General features: G+C 44.3%; 1 protein-coding gene across 1 annotated transcript; it reads right to left on the bottom strand.

Moving 5' to 3' along the window:
• Positions 1–891: 891 nt before the first annotated feature.
• Positions 892–15226, bottom strand: REEP2 (receptor accessory protein 2). The gene is made up of 8 exons (XM_065644109.1): positions 15130–15226; positions 14867–14939; positions 9999–10075; positions 8501–8621; positions 7816–7929; positions 7317–7464; positions 6862–7019; positions 892–4839 (listed from the first exon to the last, which is right to left on the bottom strand). Exons 1-8 carry the CDS (start codon positions 15159–15161, stop codon positions 4765–4767), a joined length of 798 nt encoding a protein of 265 aa, XP_065500181.1. The 5' UTR covers positions 15162–15226; the 3' UTR covers positions 892–4764.
• Positions 15227–18657: the final 3431 nt, after the last annotated feature.

The raw sequence follows: 18657 nt of genomic DNA, 5'->3' as shown, positions 1-18657 counted from the left end.
ATCTGGTCCTCCCAGCAGATCAGTTGCTTGCTGAGGTAAAATTCAAACTTTATTGTTCTGAAGCAATGAAAGGTTCAAGAATCTCAATGCGTGTAGCTCAAGCGCAGCTCAGGAAGGTAAGACACAGAAAGAGAGGTGCTGTGAGAGAGAAATCAGGCCCTAACGTGTGGAGCGCAGTTGAAGTATTGCTTGAGGATCAGAAAGCCAGCAGTATTTCCTCACTACCCTGTACAGCCCCTTGTCCGCACTAATTCTGTCTCACCAGACAGGTTATTAGCTGTGATGCAGGCTTATTGTCTGCATTTACCTTTCAAACCAATTGTTCTCACAAGTTACTCTGCACACCTTTTAAGACCTCTCCTGAGACCTCTAGGCTTTTTAACAATATATATAAATAACACAAGACCGAGTTACATTTGTAGTGTCTTGTATTAGTGCCAAATTCCAGATGAGAGATGCCAAGGAATCCTTTCTCTCCAGTAGCACTGAAGCACATCCCTATACAGCATATACATTTCCGCACATCCCACTGCATTCAGCCGGCTCCAGAGCACAAACACACACAGGAGCTCCCAGTGGCCCCACGTGTGCAGGGAGCTGGAACTTCCAGAGGCCCCTTCCAACGACTCTGAGCTCACACAGCTCCAGATACTCTGCTGGTTTCCCACACATCTGCCTTTACAGGGCAGCTCAGAAAGCAGCACGGTAAGATCCTCCAGCAAGATGGTGCGATACAAATTCTTAGTGGATAAAGCTGCAATACTGACCAGTTACAGGGAGATGCAATTGAGCGTCTCCCAGCAAGTAGCAGAGTAACACGACAGTGTCACCATTGGAAAGAAAGAGAAGGTTCCCGCCCCCTCCATTTCCCTTCTGGACAATAAACCACGCTTTCCAGCATCATATGCAAATTTGGAAAACAGATAGGAAAACTCAGCTCGATGCAACAGCCGCTCTCAGGCAGACAATAACACTTTCCAGCTGACATCCAAGCCTCCCTGACACAATGACAGGTGCAGATCAGAGAACCAGCAGAGTACCCCACCTTCCTCCTAAGGCACTGCATTCCCTGCTGATTAAGATGGCAAAGAATAAATAACAGTTTCTAGAAAGTCGGGGTTCTCTAGAAATCTTGCTTTTTAAAGCAGAAATGACTTGGCTGTATATTGTGAGGGAGTCACACTTCCAAGAGGGATGTATAAAAAAGAAAGCCCAGCGCTGCAGAAATCAATGAATGGAACTCAGTTCACTAAAATGGGGGAAGGTGTAGCTTCCCCAGAACAAGCTTTGCAATTTTAAGAACACCAGCATCCCTCTCTCTAATACACCCTCTACGCACGAAGTTAATCTAGTCTAAAATAAATCAGTTGCCCAGACTCAAAACGTAAGGCTGGAGAATCAGAAACTCAACAGAGTAAGAAATGAAGGTGTTTAAAACCTGACAGTAGTCTGCTCTATATTTTCCTATTTCTTACCCACCATGGAGGACGCTGCCAAGCAAAAAACCATTTTCCCTTCTATGCAGCAAATCATCAAGTTTCTCAGAAGGGAAACTATATTTCACTATTTTCTTTTCCAGCAGCAGAACACTGACTCATAATACTATAAAACATGGAGATACAACATTTCTTTCCAAAAGGCAGTCATGGCTTCACTTTGTATCTCACAGTACAAGTATTTTAGGATGATTTTCAGGCACACACATGTAGCACCTCCCCACCCCCCAACTTCAAGTATAGTTTTCTCTTACTGCGTTTCTCTCTGTGCTCAGGCATATTAGGAAACGGGCACAAATGCTTACCGAACACAATGGTTTCTACCACTAGATGAAGATTTAACTATTTGCTTAATTGCACAATGAAGCCCACAGATGATGCTGAAGAGAAACCACATCCCAGCATTTCCAGCTGACAGCAGTGAACAACAGCTGATACAAGCATTTTATCAAACCAGCACATTCAGCGTTCTCATTAACAAGAGAATTTCTACGCAAGACCATGCCACCCAACGCAGAACTACACCCAGAAACCCGCGAAGAGCTCACATGGGGGAGCAGATCTGCAGGGGCTTCGATCCAGCAGAGCACAATCCAGCGGCCCCGTCTGTGCTGGCAGGAGAAAAGAGTGTCCATGCAAAGACATTGTTCTTGCTCTGGGTAAGTTATGCTGCTTCGTCCCACACAGTAGGTAACAGTCCCTGACTCCACTCCAGACTCTCTTACAACCCAAAGTTGTTCAACTCCTACGACTGACCCACACTCACCCTCAGGTTAATGGTACTGAGCACCAAAGCCAAGTAAAAGACACTTGGCACAGGACCCAGTTCAGGAAGACAAAGGTAAATCCAAATGCCAAAACTGAGTCTCCAGAAATTCTTCCTGAGCATCAAAGCAGGGAGAGTTACTACAAATGAACTGATTCTAGATAACATTCTGGAAAGTCACTGTACGAACACTGAGTAAGCCCAGACTAGGACAACACGTAGGAAGGGCATGGGGGTATACGGCATAAGGGGAGACTAACCAACCCTTGGCTTCCGGACCAAGTCTCTCACAATGATTTACATAAATAATTTGCTATGGACATTTTTAGTTAAAAAAGAGAAGAAGAAAATGAAATGCGGTCACAGAGATACTTGGTATATAGAGAATAATGGTTCTATTTTTTTCATACAGTAAAACTTCAGTCAGCAATTCATCACAGCTGAATTTTCCACATAATCAGTAAAGACTTTTATCCCTCCTATGGAAAGAGGAATTTCATTTGGAAACAGAAAGAATTCCTGCTTCAAGACATGCCTTTGCATGTACTAGTGAGACACATGTACAAAGTTTGCTAACAAACTAAAAAGAACAAAATACTTGCGTGGTTTGGTTTTTTTTGTGAAACTCAAAACTCAAAGCCAAATCAAGGATTTTCTACCGGCTTCTGGATAAGGCTTTGTGGATAATTTAAGTATTTCTGACAAGATGCAAGTTTCTGACATGGTCTGTCAAGACTTCAGTTTTTAAAAGCTACAAATAAAAGTAAAACCAACTTAATTGGTTTCCTAAAATAACTAGACAATTCAGAACAATTTGCCACCACGACAACAGGAACAAGAAAAAATTCAGTCCTAATCTTCAACTTTACAAACTTTTGAAGCGCTATTCTTTAGGATAGAAATACTTGTGGAATGTTACTTGCAGAAGTGCTTCTATACATTGTCAACAGCAAAATACTGGGTTCTGTGAAGAATCCACCATAACTTCAGAAATGTGACAGCAAAAGACACGGGCAAACACAAATGCCTGCACCTGGAGCTCAGAACGGTCTTCAGCAGGGAAGGAGGTTCCCCATGACAGATCTCACCAACAGGAACCCTCCTCATCACAAATTCCCACTGACTGTTGGCATCTGTACAGGGATCTGCGCTCTACAACGTTCAGCAGATCAGACTCCACTCGGGCCTGGCATGATGCATGTCTTCTCTGCAGCACTGCAATGTCCCTCCCACAATACGTATTCTTCATTCAATATAGTTCTGTTCCAAGTGTTACGTATTTCTCAAGTCTCAGGACATTGATAAACGTGGCACATAGAGAGAAAATTTGTGCAAGGGCTGCAGTGCAATAAAGCAAGAGAACTGATTAATCACAGCATTGTGCCCCACTCCCTGCATTTTATCCCCCACGAACAGCATCCAGGAATTAGCGAAATTCAGACATCAGCTCTTTATCAGTTCTCACGCCCTGAGGACTAGATCTCCTCAAGCTGAGAGATATGGGCTTCTGAAATTCTCAAGGATGCCCACAGACCATAGTGAGCCAGACTCTCCCGTCATCTGCTAGAATGAGAGAATTTGTCTGTAGTAAGAAGCATCAGGATGACATGGAGTTCAACCACTAAATGGCAAAGTAACGGTCTCCCTGCCAACGTTTCCCGCTGCACAGGACTCGCCTCACTCTCATGCTCTCACAGGAATCGAAGTGAACAACAGAACCCGAAATAAAATTCAAGCAGCTTCAAAAAGAGCCAAAATTTTACAGATGCCCAACCTTCCTTCTCAACAGTTAACTCTTACAATACCAGTATCTACTCCACCACGTGTGCATATAACAGCACATTTTCTTCATTACTCAGTTTTTCAATTCTCTCTTCACCTTCCGGAAAAAATAAAGTAAAATCTCTTCACCTTCTAGTACTAGTAACAGGAATATAGCACACGCTTCCCATAACCTAGTCCTTTATGTTCAAAAGCACCCAGCATACATCATTTCCGTCACCTTCTCAAAGGGGATGGATGTGACAGGTACGGCCCATTCGTAAGGAGGATGGATCAGGGTGGGCACTTCTTAACAACACAAAGCTGCAGAAGAATACCCAGAGCAAGAGAAGACATTTTAGGGAGCCACCCACCCCTGTGAAACTTCGGTGTCTACTATTTTTCCAGTTTCTGTGCAATGGATGTCTCTAACCCTAGTCAGCTCTTCTGGCAAAGATCCTCCCCAACTAGGGTTACACAGTGGGAATTCCAAAGCAACAGGCTATGTACAGACATACCAGCATTCCCTCCAAGAGAGAGATGAAAAGGAGAAAATTCCTGAGGATGTGTATCCTCTGCTCCATTTCCTGAATCCCAGCCTCCCCCTTGCCTTGGAATGAGCTCTACAAAGCAGTATCTGTTATGTACATGAATCTCAGCTTGCTTCCTTTGGGGAGTTTCCCCTCAAAAGTCACAGGCAGATCCCGGGGCAGAGACGGGTGCTGGGAGCGGGAGGTCTCCTTAGGATGACTCTCCAGAAGCAAGAGAGCCTGCAGCTTTCTTCTTAGGACGGGCTTTCACACTTCTTACTGGAAGCTGAGGAGAAAGACAAAGAGGTGTCTAAGGTTAGTTTAACATCTAAATGTCTAACAGAAAGATACAAGAATGCAGAGTGAAAATAGGAGAAAACTACAACACCATGTTGACCCTATTCACGTCATCTGTTGTGTCAAAAAGGCGGCTATCTAACCATTCCGTTTGGTTTTGGTTAGTATAACAAATCACTCTGATCCAAACCATGAAATCGACTCAATCCATCGAAGAGCAACCAGGAGAGGAAGATGTTCTAAAACAGGACAGGTGTGATAACAAAACTGAAGTCATCTGTCTCCACAAAAGATTAGACATAGTGGTATTTCTAACTGGTAATATTCACGTAACACTCCACTGCTATAACTCTTCTGCCTCCTGCCATCCCAAACGCCGTTCTCTGAAACATGTAGAAACATCTTGAACTAGTTTGCACACTTTACTCCCGTGTCTTTCATTCCACATACTGACAAGAGGAGTGCCTTTATGATTTATGATGCATTCATCCCTTCCCGTCAAGCTCAGAGATCTCAGTCAAAGACCACCCACAATTCCTACATCTGAACCAAAGATCCAAACAGACTAAGCATAAAAACCAATATGCCTGCAAAGGGCTTTTTCAGAATTTCTGTGTTCACAATAAATAGCATAGAAGAGTCGTTACTGTCTTCTCATGATTTCACTTGAAAAATTCCTCACTAGGAAGCCGGGAATCAAATTTTGTTCCTCTTGTTTCCCTGCTCCTGTTTAATATGCTACAGAAGAAAGCAGAGGGGTCAACTCACAAGTAAACCTTGGGCATTTAACAAAGCCCCAGACTGATTTTAAATGCATCTTTAGACATACATGTCCATCCTTGGAGAGATTCAAAAGCTATCTGGACATGGTCCTGGAAACTGGCTCTAGATGGCCTTGCTTGAGCAGTGGGGTTGGACCAGGTGATCTCCAGAGCTCCTCTCCAACCTCAGCTATCCTGCGATTTCGTTACAAAGAGTACTTACTCACACACAAAGGTGTTCTGTACACTGTAAAATCAGGCTAACAGTACGACTTAAAATGATGCTCTAAGCAATTACTTTCCTCCAAATTATTGAATACTTAGTCTAAAAAGCCTGACAGTGTGAGCCAATCAAACAGCATTCTGTATCTTAAATAAAAATACAAAATGAAATTTGGAGTCTGAGTTGAATCAAGCAAACAGCAACCCCAACTTCACAATAAGGGAGAAGCATTTTACCACATATAAATCAAAGCACAAGAAACATTCGAGTAAGAGTCAAAACCTGAAAAGCAGTACCTCAAAAGGCATATTCTACAGAACACACCAACAGCTGAAAAAAAGCATTGTTAAGGTAAAATGGCTCTTGGACACAATTGCATTTATTTTTGTGTATAGTTTGTTTGAATAATAAGAACACAGGCAACTTGTGTTCCACCTGAATGGCTGTGAGTACCTTGGATCATCACATGGTCACATGGAGGAGACAGCTCAACCGTGACTGGTTACCAAAACTTCAAGACAAAACTCTGGGGTGGGGGGAGTGGGGGAGCAGGGAGCTGTGATGGAGGGGAAATTACATTTTCCTGTATCTAATATGTAGAAGTTCAGGAAGGCCTAAGAGGGAACAGAACCGTTGCGTTTTAGATGAGGAGAAAGCGGCTGTCCCAGGGAAAAGTCTCACAGCAGTAGTATCTATTTAGACTGTACAGACAGGAGAGAGGATACAGGCAACAAAACACGTTACAAATACCTAACGCCCCACTCTTCAACACAAAACCTGAATGAAAGCAAAGCTGGGTCCTGGCTTATGACAGGGGCTTACAGGCATGACAGAAATACCAAAGCTGGAGACCAGCATAGCAAGTAGGTGGCAAGTCCTCTAATGTAGGACTCAACCAGCAAAGACTTAGTCCAATCAAGTTTACACAAACAGTTTTTAAATGCACTGCAGCTATGAAGCCACAGAGCCTTCCAACAAAGCTCACAAATCAATGTCTGTGTTTGAAATAATCTACACATCAGCTCACCTCAGTTTTCATCACCTTCTTAGGAGCTTTGAGACTCTGGGTACGTTTCGGAAGTTTGTCTCCTCCGTCTTCATCTGATGGGTCTGTTCTGGTCTCTGACGGGGTCCCGTTAGACCTCTGCGCCACGCTGCTCTCCTCCCCGGAGGAGTAACAGGAAGCTGAGGAATCAAGAGAGAAAGTTTTAGCAAATACTTTTGAAAAATCACATGAAGTCTAAAATGGCCCATCCCAAAGGACCACATGAAAGGGAGATGTCAACAATCCTTAACAAGGATTACCCAAAAAGTACAGAGACATGTTAAAACATGGGAAGGGACTAGAGAAGACAACGTAAATCCTCCCAGATAATCTGGCGTCTTGTAGCCCTTCTGAGACCCAAAGAATGGAAGGTCCCGGGAGCCCCTCCTGGCTCACCACGAGGCCCCATGCAAGGGTCCTGCAGCGCTGTCCTGTACCTGAATCCTCAATGGTTTCGAGGCGACTCCCTGCAGTGGGGTGCAGCTGTGGCTCATGGCTGCGCAGATGCACAGCATCCTCATCGCGGATCAGAGTGAGATCCTGCATGCTGAAACTCCGCAGCTTCTCAGACAAAACTCCCTGGCCCTAAGAGGACAGAAAAATCAGGGCCAAGGGCGCTCTGCTTTCACCAAGCTTATCTCACATGGGATCACTCAGAAGAAGAGGAAAGGTGCCCTAATCCCCACCAGGGTAGTCCGGAAAAAACAGAGAAGGGAAAAAGAAAAGACCAACATGGAAAAGGTTAAAGCAAAACCCATTCCACTCTCCCTCCACTTGTCATAAGGATGGGATTAATTGCAAGGCAAACTGGAGAAAAGGAAAAGTAGAGTGGTGCCAACAAGTAGCAGTACCATAACAGACCCAAAGCATTAACTGCTGGTACACAAGACTGAAGTGCTGGGAAATTCCTGAATGTGACAGAAGGTGTTGCATTACCTTTGCAGCCGCAGTAACTGCTGCATTGGCAGCAAGGTTTAACCCTCTCTTGCCAACTCGCATCATGGTTTCATAGCTCTTGTCACGAGCCTGAGTAATGTATTCATCAATTTCCTAGGAAGGCAATGTGGAACACAGCATTTAGCTCCTCATTACAAACATCATCCAAGTCTCCCCATCATCACCCTTGAAAACTCAAAGCTCATCTGGATGCCTTTTTCCAGGCCACCAGCATCAGCTGTCACAGACCATGTAACTGCCATTTCCCTGCTACTTACGGAAAGCTTGCAAATGCAACTTTTACTTAAAATATGCTATCTCCAAATTGTAACAAGTGAAACAAAGCAGTTGCTTATACCGACAATGTGAAAAAACAGCAAAACCAGCATGGCTACAGAACACGCTGCTCCCACCGGGATTCCAGGAGCTTAACTACTGACAGTGACTCTAAGGGCTCGTGACACCGGGTTAGGCAAACTGCTGTCTAAGCATGAGGCAAACTACTGGCTACATTACTGTCTTCAGCAAGCTGCAGCACGACATCGTTGTCAGAGACAGAATCATTCTACATCCACTAATGTCAGCACAAGCATGATTCATGCATTTCAGTTTTTATTGTGGCATAACGGTATGGAAGCCACGCAGCTCCCAGACAGGTCAGTACAATCCAACAACGAGCAAGTACCTTCTCCTTATTGGAGAGCGTTGGGTGCACGAACTTCCTGTAGAGGACACTGGAGCCCTTGGTGTAAGGGGAGAGCAGCCAAATCACAAATGCAATTTTCAGCTCGAAATAAAAGGGAAACCTGAGAGAAAGAGGGAAGGAAAAAAAAAAAAAAAGAGAGAGAGAAAGATGGAGAACGGGAATCAAGATCAGCACAGAGACAGATGGAGGTAACTGGTAGAGAGCAGCACAGGTGGAAAGAGCAAAGGCAAGGCAGGGGCTCAGAAACAAAGGAATCGATATATCAGGTCAGAATAACAGCACCCTCTTTGGAATCCTAGGACATACCTTCTTCGAGTCTCATTTAGTCTTTCATCCATAGCCATGAACACTCCATAAACAGGGCATCTCTCAGCCCTGCAAACACACCAAATTACAATCTGATAGCTACTCTCATCATTCTGAAGTTTGTTCAGAGAGTATCCACTGGATGTTAATATTACATTAATTTCCCTCTCATTTTCTAAAATTTTCAACCACGTATCTCAATAAATCTCAAGTTCCTGCTGAGGCTGATGGCCAAGTTCCTGACACTTGCAGCAGGGACTCCTCAGATGAGACACAAGGGGAGGACCAGTCTAAATGAAGAGGAGCAGGCAGCATGTATGTCTTGCATCTCTAACCCTTACCCAATGAAGTCTCTGGAAGATACACCAGCAGAGACTGAAACAAGTGAATGCAAACTTCCTACACTCTCTATTAGCAGTAAGAGACTTCTGTTTTCAGCGGTCCCTTTTAAGTATGTGAACAAGCCAAAGCTCTTGTCCTTTTTAGATCTTTCTCTGCTTTTCAAAATTAATGCAGGAATAGGCAAAACTGCCGAGCACTTTTGTAAGGCATGTGTAGCCATTTCATGTTTCCTCAAAAGCTGCAACTCTTGACTAGTATTCTCTGAGAAATGTATGCAAAGCTCAAACATTAACACAACGAAGAAACTGAAGATACCCTGTTCCAGAGGTTCAGTTGAAGAGATGTAATGATGATTTGTCATTTTTAGAGGCCTACATATTGCCAGGCGTGACAGACAGCACTGAAAGGACTAAGAACTTGCCTCCCCCAGCACCAGTGGAAGAGAATTTTATCATGGAAAACACCCAGAGCACAGACATGCATCTGATCTGCTCCTCCACACAACAGGCTCACAAAGCAAAACAAGTCCCTCCCTTCTACCACCTTTTTTTTAAAGTGTATTTTAGACTGTTTCTCAAACTTGATCCTCTTACAGATGCTGTGTATTTATCGTAACTGTTTGCAAATATAGGAGATGAAACAGCTAAGACAGCAGCTACTACCCACAATGTCTACAAACCTGCTGACTCTCCAAAGGGACTGAAAACTCCTAAAGGAGAGACATTTCATTCTTAGCATCTTAACACTACTTCTCTCTCTCTAAAAAACAAACCAAACCAGAAAGAAAAAAAAAAAAAGAAAAAAACAACCATGCCTCCAAGGAACTCACCAAGAAAGAACAATGTCCGTGAGTGTCTCCGCAGTGGTGAAAAAGGCAAACACGATCCAGTACATCATCCACTTCACCTGCAAAAGAGCGGCCGGTCAGCAGACACCCTTCAGAACCCAGACACAAGCGAAACGTGCTCTCAGCAGAAATGACTCATCATCTGCACACATTCCCATGAACTCAACAGCAAGAAGGCACATGAGATCAGCCATGGAGAGGGGGGCATCCCCAAGGGTGCAGCGGAGTCCGGGCAAACGCGTGGGATCAATGTGCTCTGAAGAGACCAACGCACACAGACCCACCGAGGGGTGCACGACCTGCAGCAACAGCACGATGCAGCAGTGTTAAAGTCTCAGAGGAGCTTTCCAAAAAGAGTAAGCAGTTCACTTTAAGAAGTTACACTCTTTCATATATCATGATTATTGTAATAAATATATACACACACACACACGTAGAAGTTTCGTTTCAACTGTAGCCCTGTATTTTCTTGATTTAAAGTTTCTCCTTGGGAAGAAAAGAAAAAAACCAAAACAAAACAATAAACCCAACAGATACAGTATTTTGCTCTAACACATTAATAAACATTCTTTGCCTAAATCATTACTCCCAGAAATTACATAAGCGTTTCTCTTTTCTTTTTACATAGAGGCTCAGCGAGAGGTAAGAAAGCAAAGAACAAGCTGCATCAATCTCATCGTCTTGTTTAAGCTCTTGAGTATAGTTTGCAAAGTGTCCTTTGTGCTATTATTGTCTGCCTCACTGCTCCTCACACCCTTCTTGGAGCAGTAGGTATTTCGCCCAAAGAAAACAAAAGAACTTCCCCCTAATGCACACACATTCACACTCTGCTGTTCTAATAACAGGTCTCTCAGCTACAGGCCAATTATTCCTAAAGATGAATCAGCTGAACAAGAAAACTGCTACCCAAAAACTTCCAACAGCACATGGATCGATAAAAGGGAAATTGCACGTTTTCTATGCTGTTAAGAAGTAAAAATAAACATAAAGGTTACCTTTGCTAAAAGCAACTTAACTCCCCTCAAGAATGGGAAAGGAGAACTAAACTGTATCAAGAGAATTCCACGCACTGAACCCACACATTAATCCATATGTTAAAATTACATGAACAGTTTAGTGACGGACATCGTTACAGCAAATTAAATTACAAAAGCAGGTATTTCCTCCCATTCGCTTATGTTGGAAAATTTGGTGATCTGCTCTTGAAAGATTCTCCAAAACTTTCTAAAAAACCCAATAAAATTACGCTGCCTCCAACCCCTCTAACACAGTGAAGATAGTGGTTAGTAGCCCAGATTATTTCCACTTCATCACAACGGAAAGTAGCAAAACTTGTATTTAATGGCTCTCTCCTGCCTTTTTTTTTTTTTCCCCCTTACATCATCAGTTTGGACAGGACCAGGAGTCATTCATTTGACTTCTAAAGCAACTCTGTGAAATTAATGATGAAGTCTTCAATGCGGAAACATAAATCAGTTCTTGTATGAAGTGTGTGAATAATGACAAACAGCGATCCCAATGGGTGAGAGATTGCAGAGAGATCACGTACCAGCAAATCTTACTTCAGTATTAGGCAAAATGAAGGCAATAATAATAAAAGCAATCAGCAGACTCATAGATATATATAACATATGAGGAATATGTTATTTGCAGAAAAAAATTAATCTTACAAATGTAGCAGAACTCTTAGAAGGTTTCCATAAGCTCTTGCTACAGCGCTTCCCTTACAGGCAGGGCCTGTGGAGTTTCTACAAGGTTTCCAAGAGGCCTAAATCAACACCCAAAGAAACTGAATTGTCAAGGATAAAAAGGAAGGGGCTCACGAGAATTAACAACTAGTTAACAGAGAGGAAAAAGAGGACAAAAATAAATGGCCATTTTTCACAAGGAGAACAGTTACTAGTGGAATCCCAGAGGACCCTGCTGAGACCTGTGCTGCTCTTCGTTATGAAAGACCTGGAAAAGGCTGCGAATAATAAATGACAAAATGTGCAGAAGATACTTTTCTATCCAGGGAAATAGGTATGAGTTGATAAAAGAATTCAGAAAGGGATCTATACTGACTGATCTCCAGTTGACATTTTGTTGCTAAATGTCATTAATTACAAAGTAATGAACTTAGAGTATCTGCTTTTTTCTGAGTGAAAATTGTTATGGTTGCCCGAATGAGCTCAGCGCTCGTTAGACTTTCTCGTTCTGCTGAAGAATGCTCAGGAGGATTGGAAGAGGAACTGAGAAGAACACAAAGCTCTGTGACTGGTGAAATAAACTGCATGGTCACATCTTTGATACTGGACGCAGGTCTCCTGCCCCGTCTCCTCCTGCCACCCTTCACCCTGTGCTCTACAGCCAAAAAGAAATATAGCTCTCAAATAAACTGGAAGGATTCAACTTCTAGCTCTGGAAACCCCTGCAGTATGGATGACCAGAAACCAGAAGAGCAGAAAGTTGAGGGGAAGAATCACTAATTACTTTTTCTTATGATGTTTGTAATCTGCAGATTGCAAACACCTTCAAAAACTGAGGGTCAAACCACGCTATATTCTTCTTTCAACCCATTATGAAGGAGTCTGGCCTTTGCTGCTCAAGCTGATGACCACCAGCTTCAGCTACGTGCACATACGTAGCCCCCCAGCTCGCAGTGAGAACCAAAATAAATTCAGCAAATGCAAAAGCATAACCGGAGTGTAGATTTGACCAAAGCTGAAGATCACATGTAAAAAGAAATAAATTACTTTTAAAATAGTCTGTGCTACTAGAAGTAGTTTGTCAGAGCTGCTCAAGGACTTGTAAGTTTACACCACAGCGGGGAGCAGAGCGAGTTCCCCCGCGCTGGCGCCGCGCTCTGCACAGCACCCGCGAGCGCCGTCTGAGCAGGAATCGGCTCCTTTCCCGTGCCTGACAAAACTGGTTTTGCCCCAACCTTTCCTCTTACATTGAGAAGGACGGAGCCCTCCAAAGCATCAGGGATCAGGCAGCAGCCCACCAGCTAAACGCTTATTCCTGATGTAGCCCTCTCAAGGAGAAATGATTTATATATAAGATCGGTTTGAACAGTTCAAGTACACTTTATTGAACCAACTCCAGCATTTTCACTGAACATACAAACAAGAGAAAAATTTCTGCTGTAGTGATTCAGCTACTATCGACTTCAAGAAAACTACATCAATGAAGCATTAAGCAAAACCCAAACCCAAATGCCATACTTTTCCACATCAGTCCTAGCGGGGCTTACAACCAGATCGTTAGTTGATATTACTGTTAAAACAACTTCATCATACTCAAGTACTCTATCCCATTTCTTTTTCACCATTACATTGGGGAAGTCTTACTGGAATTTAGGTAACATCGACCAGAAGAAAATCAGATAAATACAATGTTTACATTCTGCAAGGAAACACAGCATTTATGTACCTCAGCAGCTAACCTACCCAAAGAAAATACGCAGATTTTTAATGTAAAAAATGCCTACAAATTCAAAGGCTCCATACTACTGAGTCTTTGAGCTCCAGAACAAGGATACTTTAGGCTGCTTTTAAAAATGAGGTTTGGGATTTTTTTTCCCTCAAGTTCTCAACAAAACAAATTAAAACTCTAAGATTTGTGTCTGTCTTAAAAGTTAACACAATTCTGTAAATGCAACACAATCGTTCCATGACAGACACCCATGAACCAGAACAAAATTTCAAGTGAAAAAAAATGCATTTCATGCAACAAATGAAGGTCCCGGGCAACTGGAAGGTCAGAGGAGAGGAAGGCCAAAGACAACAGCAATACTATACTACTTCATACGTAACTTCGAAGATGACTATGAAGTCAGAGAATCACGTGATTATCCAGATAATTTCTTTCATGCTTTCTTTTCAGTTTCTAATGTTACAACTAATAAACTTTGAAGTTTAGTGAGGCCGATCGTATTTCTGACTACATCTCCAATACTCAGTTATCAATGTCTCCTGAACATTCACAATTTGACTTCTCTGCTGAGGCCAGTATTTAAAAAAGAAAGCCACAAAACACCTCAGGCAGATGTTGTGGCTTGTAAAGCTGTTCACTGTGAGACGCACCTCAGCTGGCAGCTCCTTCAAAAAACAGTGGCCTGAATTTTAAGCCGACATGTAGGAAAGGTCCAGGCGATTCTAGAGGACTGAAACAGCACGAGACAAGCAAGGACTATATCCCGCAATCTTATTGTTGATGTGTCATCTCGTAAGGAGCACACAGAGCCAGCTGGATGAAGAGTTTCAGACTGCACCACAAAGCAATATTGACAAATTATAACCCATTCATCTGTTACCTCTCTTCTCCATCAGGTTATTCCTCGCTCTAGACAAACGGAAACTCATCCCACCCATACGCCAAATAGCTCATGTCTCCAGTGATCAACTCAGAACGCGCCTGCTGTAAGAGGATGGCACGTTACACCACTAAAAAGCATTTGTTGTTTTAAATACAATAACTGTAACAACGGCGTAGACAGAGAAGGGGAAATGATTCCGGAAAGAGGAGGATGAAGTCTTGGCCACCAGAAAACACTGACCACAAGCAAGGTTGACAGAAGACACACGACAAGCAAAATTACTCAGCCTTTTGGAAGAAAACAAAAGTAGCACTGAAAAAGCAGTAAAATGACACACAGCAGGGATAAAGTTAGAGGGGAGAACTTGTCCTGGGCTTTCAGATGCTTCCAGAAGGCAGCGTTTCCCCTGCTTTCCCTTCCCCAGCATCTACGGAGAACAAACGGCCACATTCATGGACGAAACCCCCCATTCTAGCGAGCGCCCTTCCGGGGAACTTCTCCCGAGCCCCCGCGGCCGCTGCCCGGGCGGCCCGGCCGAGCCCCTACTCACGTATTCCTTCACGTTTTTCGTCTTGACGGCCTTGTAGGAGGAGTACGCGGGGTAGAGGGTGCCGAAGATCAGCCTGCGGGAAGAACCGACCTCAGCGCCCCGCCCGCCGCTGCCGCGGCCGCCCGGGACCCGCGGCCGCCCCGGCGGGGCTGGGCCCCCCGCCCCGGCACCGCCCTGGGGCCGCGGCCGCAGCGCCCGCAGCGGAACCGGCGGCCCCCGAGGCGCCCCCGGCGGGAGAGGCCCCGCGCCCCCGCCGCACTCACACCACCAGGCGGGAGATGATCCAGGAGACCATGGCGGCGCGGGCTGGGCGGCGGGAGGCGGCTCTCCCGGCGCGGGTCCCTGCGGCAGCGCAGCCCGGCCCGGGCACCGCGAGGGAGGAGCCGGCGCGGGGCGGGGCCGCAGCGCATCGCGCGCCGGGCGGGGCCGAGCGGGGCCGGGCGCGAGCGGCGGGGCCGCGGCACCTGCCGGGAGGCGGGGGAGGCACATGCGCAATTGAAAACCACGGAATGACGGGGTCGTTTTGATTGAAAAAGACCTTTCATATCACCGAGTCCAGCCGTTACCCAGCACTGCCAAGTCCACCTCCAACCCCTGTCCCTGAGAGCCTCATGTCCGTCTGCCCAGCCCCTCCAGGGACGGCGACTCCAGCACTGCCCTGGGCAGCCTGTTCCAATGCCCCACAGCCCTTGGGGGAAGAAATTGTTCCCCGCATCCAACCTCAACCCCCCCTGGTGCTGCTCTTGCCCTGTCACTTGTTACTTGGGAGAAGAGACCGACAGAAGAGAAAGTGCTGGGCTGAGGTTACGGATTCTTTTTAATTTAAAAAAAAAAAAAAGGCAAAAAGCTAGAAAACGATTGTGGTTCTCCAGCTAACCAAAAAATCCCTGAAGGAAGGCACTACGGCAAAGTCTCATTACTTGCCAAATAGCCTTTATGAAAAGGAAAGAGAGCAAAAACAAAGAGCTGCCAGGGAAGAATTTTCTCATGAATGCATGAACTTTAGTATAATGAGCAATGATTAAAAACACAAAACATTTGCAACTTTCCGCTACATGTGAGAGTTGAAAACACAAATGTCTACAGACAGTGACAAAGAACGTTTTGTCATAGTCTGCTTTTGGACATGAATGGCCACCAAATGATTGCATAAGGGACTGCACAATTTACACCACTGATGGCATAACTGCCCTACAGATCGGACAAAAGGAATCTGCTCTCACACAGCCAAACAACACCAACATGCACAACCTTCACCAAAATAATTGTTTCTAACCACATCAGTGTCACCTGGCAACAGGTCTGGTACCTGAATAATGTGTTCATACTCAGGTGAGTGAGAGATGCAAATAGAAGAGAGAAAATTCAGAGATCTGGCGAGTGCGATGCATGAAGAGTGCGGGGGTGCTAAATAACTGCAGCATGGGTAAGCGGCACCTGAATTAAATGTGCCTTAAACTATTCAATGTGCTGAGGAGAAGTATGACATTTACTGTGCATTAGAAATGAATGGTGGTAAGAACAAAAGCATATGAACATCAATATTAGTAGAGCAGGTGGTCTTGTGAATGTCTGAAGTGGCAGCTTATTGTTAAGTAGCACGTTGAGCTTAAGAGCAACTTCAGGAAAGGTATTTTAAGCTGTTATAGCAATTTACAGTTAGCAACATGTAGCTCAATTTCTTTCCATACCTTGAAGAAGAACGAGAAATTAATTCATTAACTTACCTTCCCACAAGGAGAAACTACTGGTACTGAAGGGCTGTTTTTGGAACAAAAGCCAGCTGCAAGTCAAATTAAAATAGATTCATTAGTAGTATTCTTTTTCTTAAATTATTAGTAGTATTGTATAGTGCTATGTAATTAAGATCTTAACACCTACCCAGGAAAGCAATTCATTGATTGTTTTCGAATTAGGAATGTGTATTTTTCTAGAAGATGTGCTACTGCTGAAATAACTCATGACAAATTTGTGTTCTACAAATGGTTAAAATAGGCGACTAAATACCTATCAATTTATTATGGCCTAAACAATAAGGCACAGGAACCAAACTAAGTGTTCCTTGAGCAGAGCAGCTTAAGCAAAGCTTTATCTAGAACAAGGCCAGGCCAGGTTTGGAGATCCCACTGAAGCTGAGGGTCCAGCAGAAGCTGCTGTAATTGATCACAGAATGGTTTGGGTTGGAGGGACCTTCCCGGCCCATCCAACCCCTGCCATGAGCAGGGACGTCCTCACCAGACCAGGCTGCGCCGAGCCCCATCCAGCCTGGCTTGGGGCGTTTCAAAGGGAACGTAACAAAGGTACCTGCTTTCAAACAAAACAATTAAATCCTGCTACTCTGTCAAAGGATGTAGTAGAAGCTCTAAATGCAGCTACTTCCAGCATCAACACAACAGACATGCAGCGAGCTTCACAGTCTAATGACGAATGCCATAAAACATCCCTGCCCATGGAAGGCTGCAGCAGAGAACAGAAGCTAAGCACGTTTGGAAAACAAAACAAAACACAAAACAAACTCAAACTAAACCCCTGCAGTTGTCTGAGGTGTATATACATACACAGAGTGTAATACATAAGTAAGGTATAATATGGACATCCATAAATATATGAATGTTACATATTATCTCTATATATCTGATTAGCACTAATAAATAAAAATCCATGTGTTTGCAGATGCACAATACATGAAAAGTCTATTTCAGAAATTCTGAAACTGCTGTACAGTAATGGCTAAATTCACTGAACAGAATTCTAAGAGCTGATAATTACAGCTTTTAGTCAGCTGAAGACCTTCTCTTGGTGGAAAACAAGCAAGAATAGATAAGTGGATTCTGAATCTACATAAATGCAATTTTGTGCCCCATATAAAAGAATTACCTACTTGGAAAAAACTTACCCAAAGAAGTGGTAGTCTCCATCTCCTGATGCATACAATCCAGATAAAGGACACAAGTTTTCATATGTAAGTTACTGGAACTGATTTGCCAGGCCAATTTACAAATGCTTCCTGTCCTCATCTGGTCTAAAATCTGGATTGCTACATATTTCTTAATTTTAATCTGTAATTTTTGTGCAGATCGTTCCTCTCATTTTGGCTGAATATTGCCTTAGGCTGATTGTACTCTACAATTAATGAAAGAGGAAATTCAGGAGACAGACTCAAACCAAACATGGGTTCAGCATGAGATGCAGAACTTTCAGTGTAGACCCCTGCACTGGAAATGACCGATGCTATTGCATTACGCACAGCCAAGTCTTTGTATTTTTGATCTTTATGTAATTCTAATTGCTGATAACACAGCACAACAAATGAGGGAAACATCTCGGCTATAATTAACCATTCAGAATGGGGTGTATGCACAGAGTACAACAGAAGCGCACAGGAAATTCTGCACAATAGAACCGGGGCAGTTGAACGGCCCGGGGGTCTGGGATGAACCTTTTCTTGTCGCAGGGATGGCTGAGCCCGCCCCACGGGGCAGCTTGAGGGGACGGTGGCAGCAGGAGCCAGGCAGGGAACCACTCGCAGCCGGTGACCGCCCCCCACCAGCAAACCAACTGCTGGTGCGACGGATCCCCCACCAAAACCAGCTCTGAGAATCCAGATCAGGTGGACCAGTGTGCTCCCAGCACGTACTGGGGACACCAGGGGGAAACACCCCCCGCCCTCTGGTCAGACACAGCGAGAATCACCAGGCACCAGTGCCACAAGACTGAGAAAACTCCAGGCAGGAAGGTCAGTGCACAAGCCTGAAAGAAACTGCCCAGGCTGTTACAGTAAATGACTTTTA

The sequence above is a fragment of the Caloenas nicobarica genome, chromosome 13 (assembly GCF_036013445.1).
Source record: "Caloenas nicobarica isolate bCalNic1 chromosome 13, bCalNic1.hap1, whole genome shotgun sequence".
NCBI classification, from domain to species: Eukaryota; Metazoa; Chordata; class Aves; order Columbiformes; family Columbidae; genus Caloenas; species Caloenas nicobarica.
The sequence above is the reverse complement of the archived record's forward strand: the minus strand, read 5'-3'. Positions and strand labels throughout refer to the sequence as shown.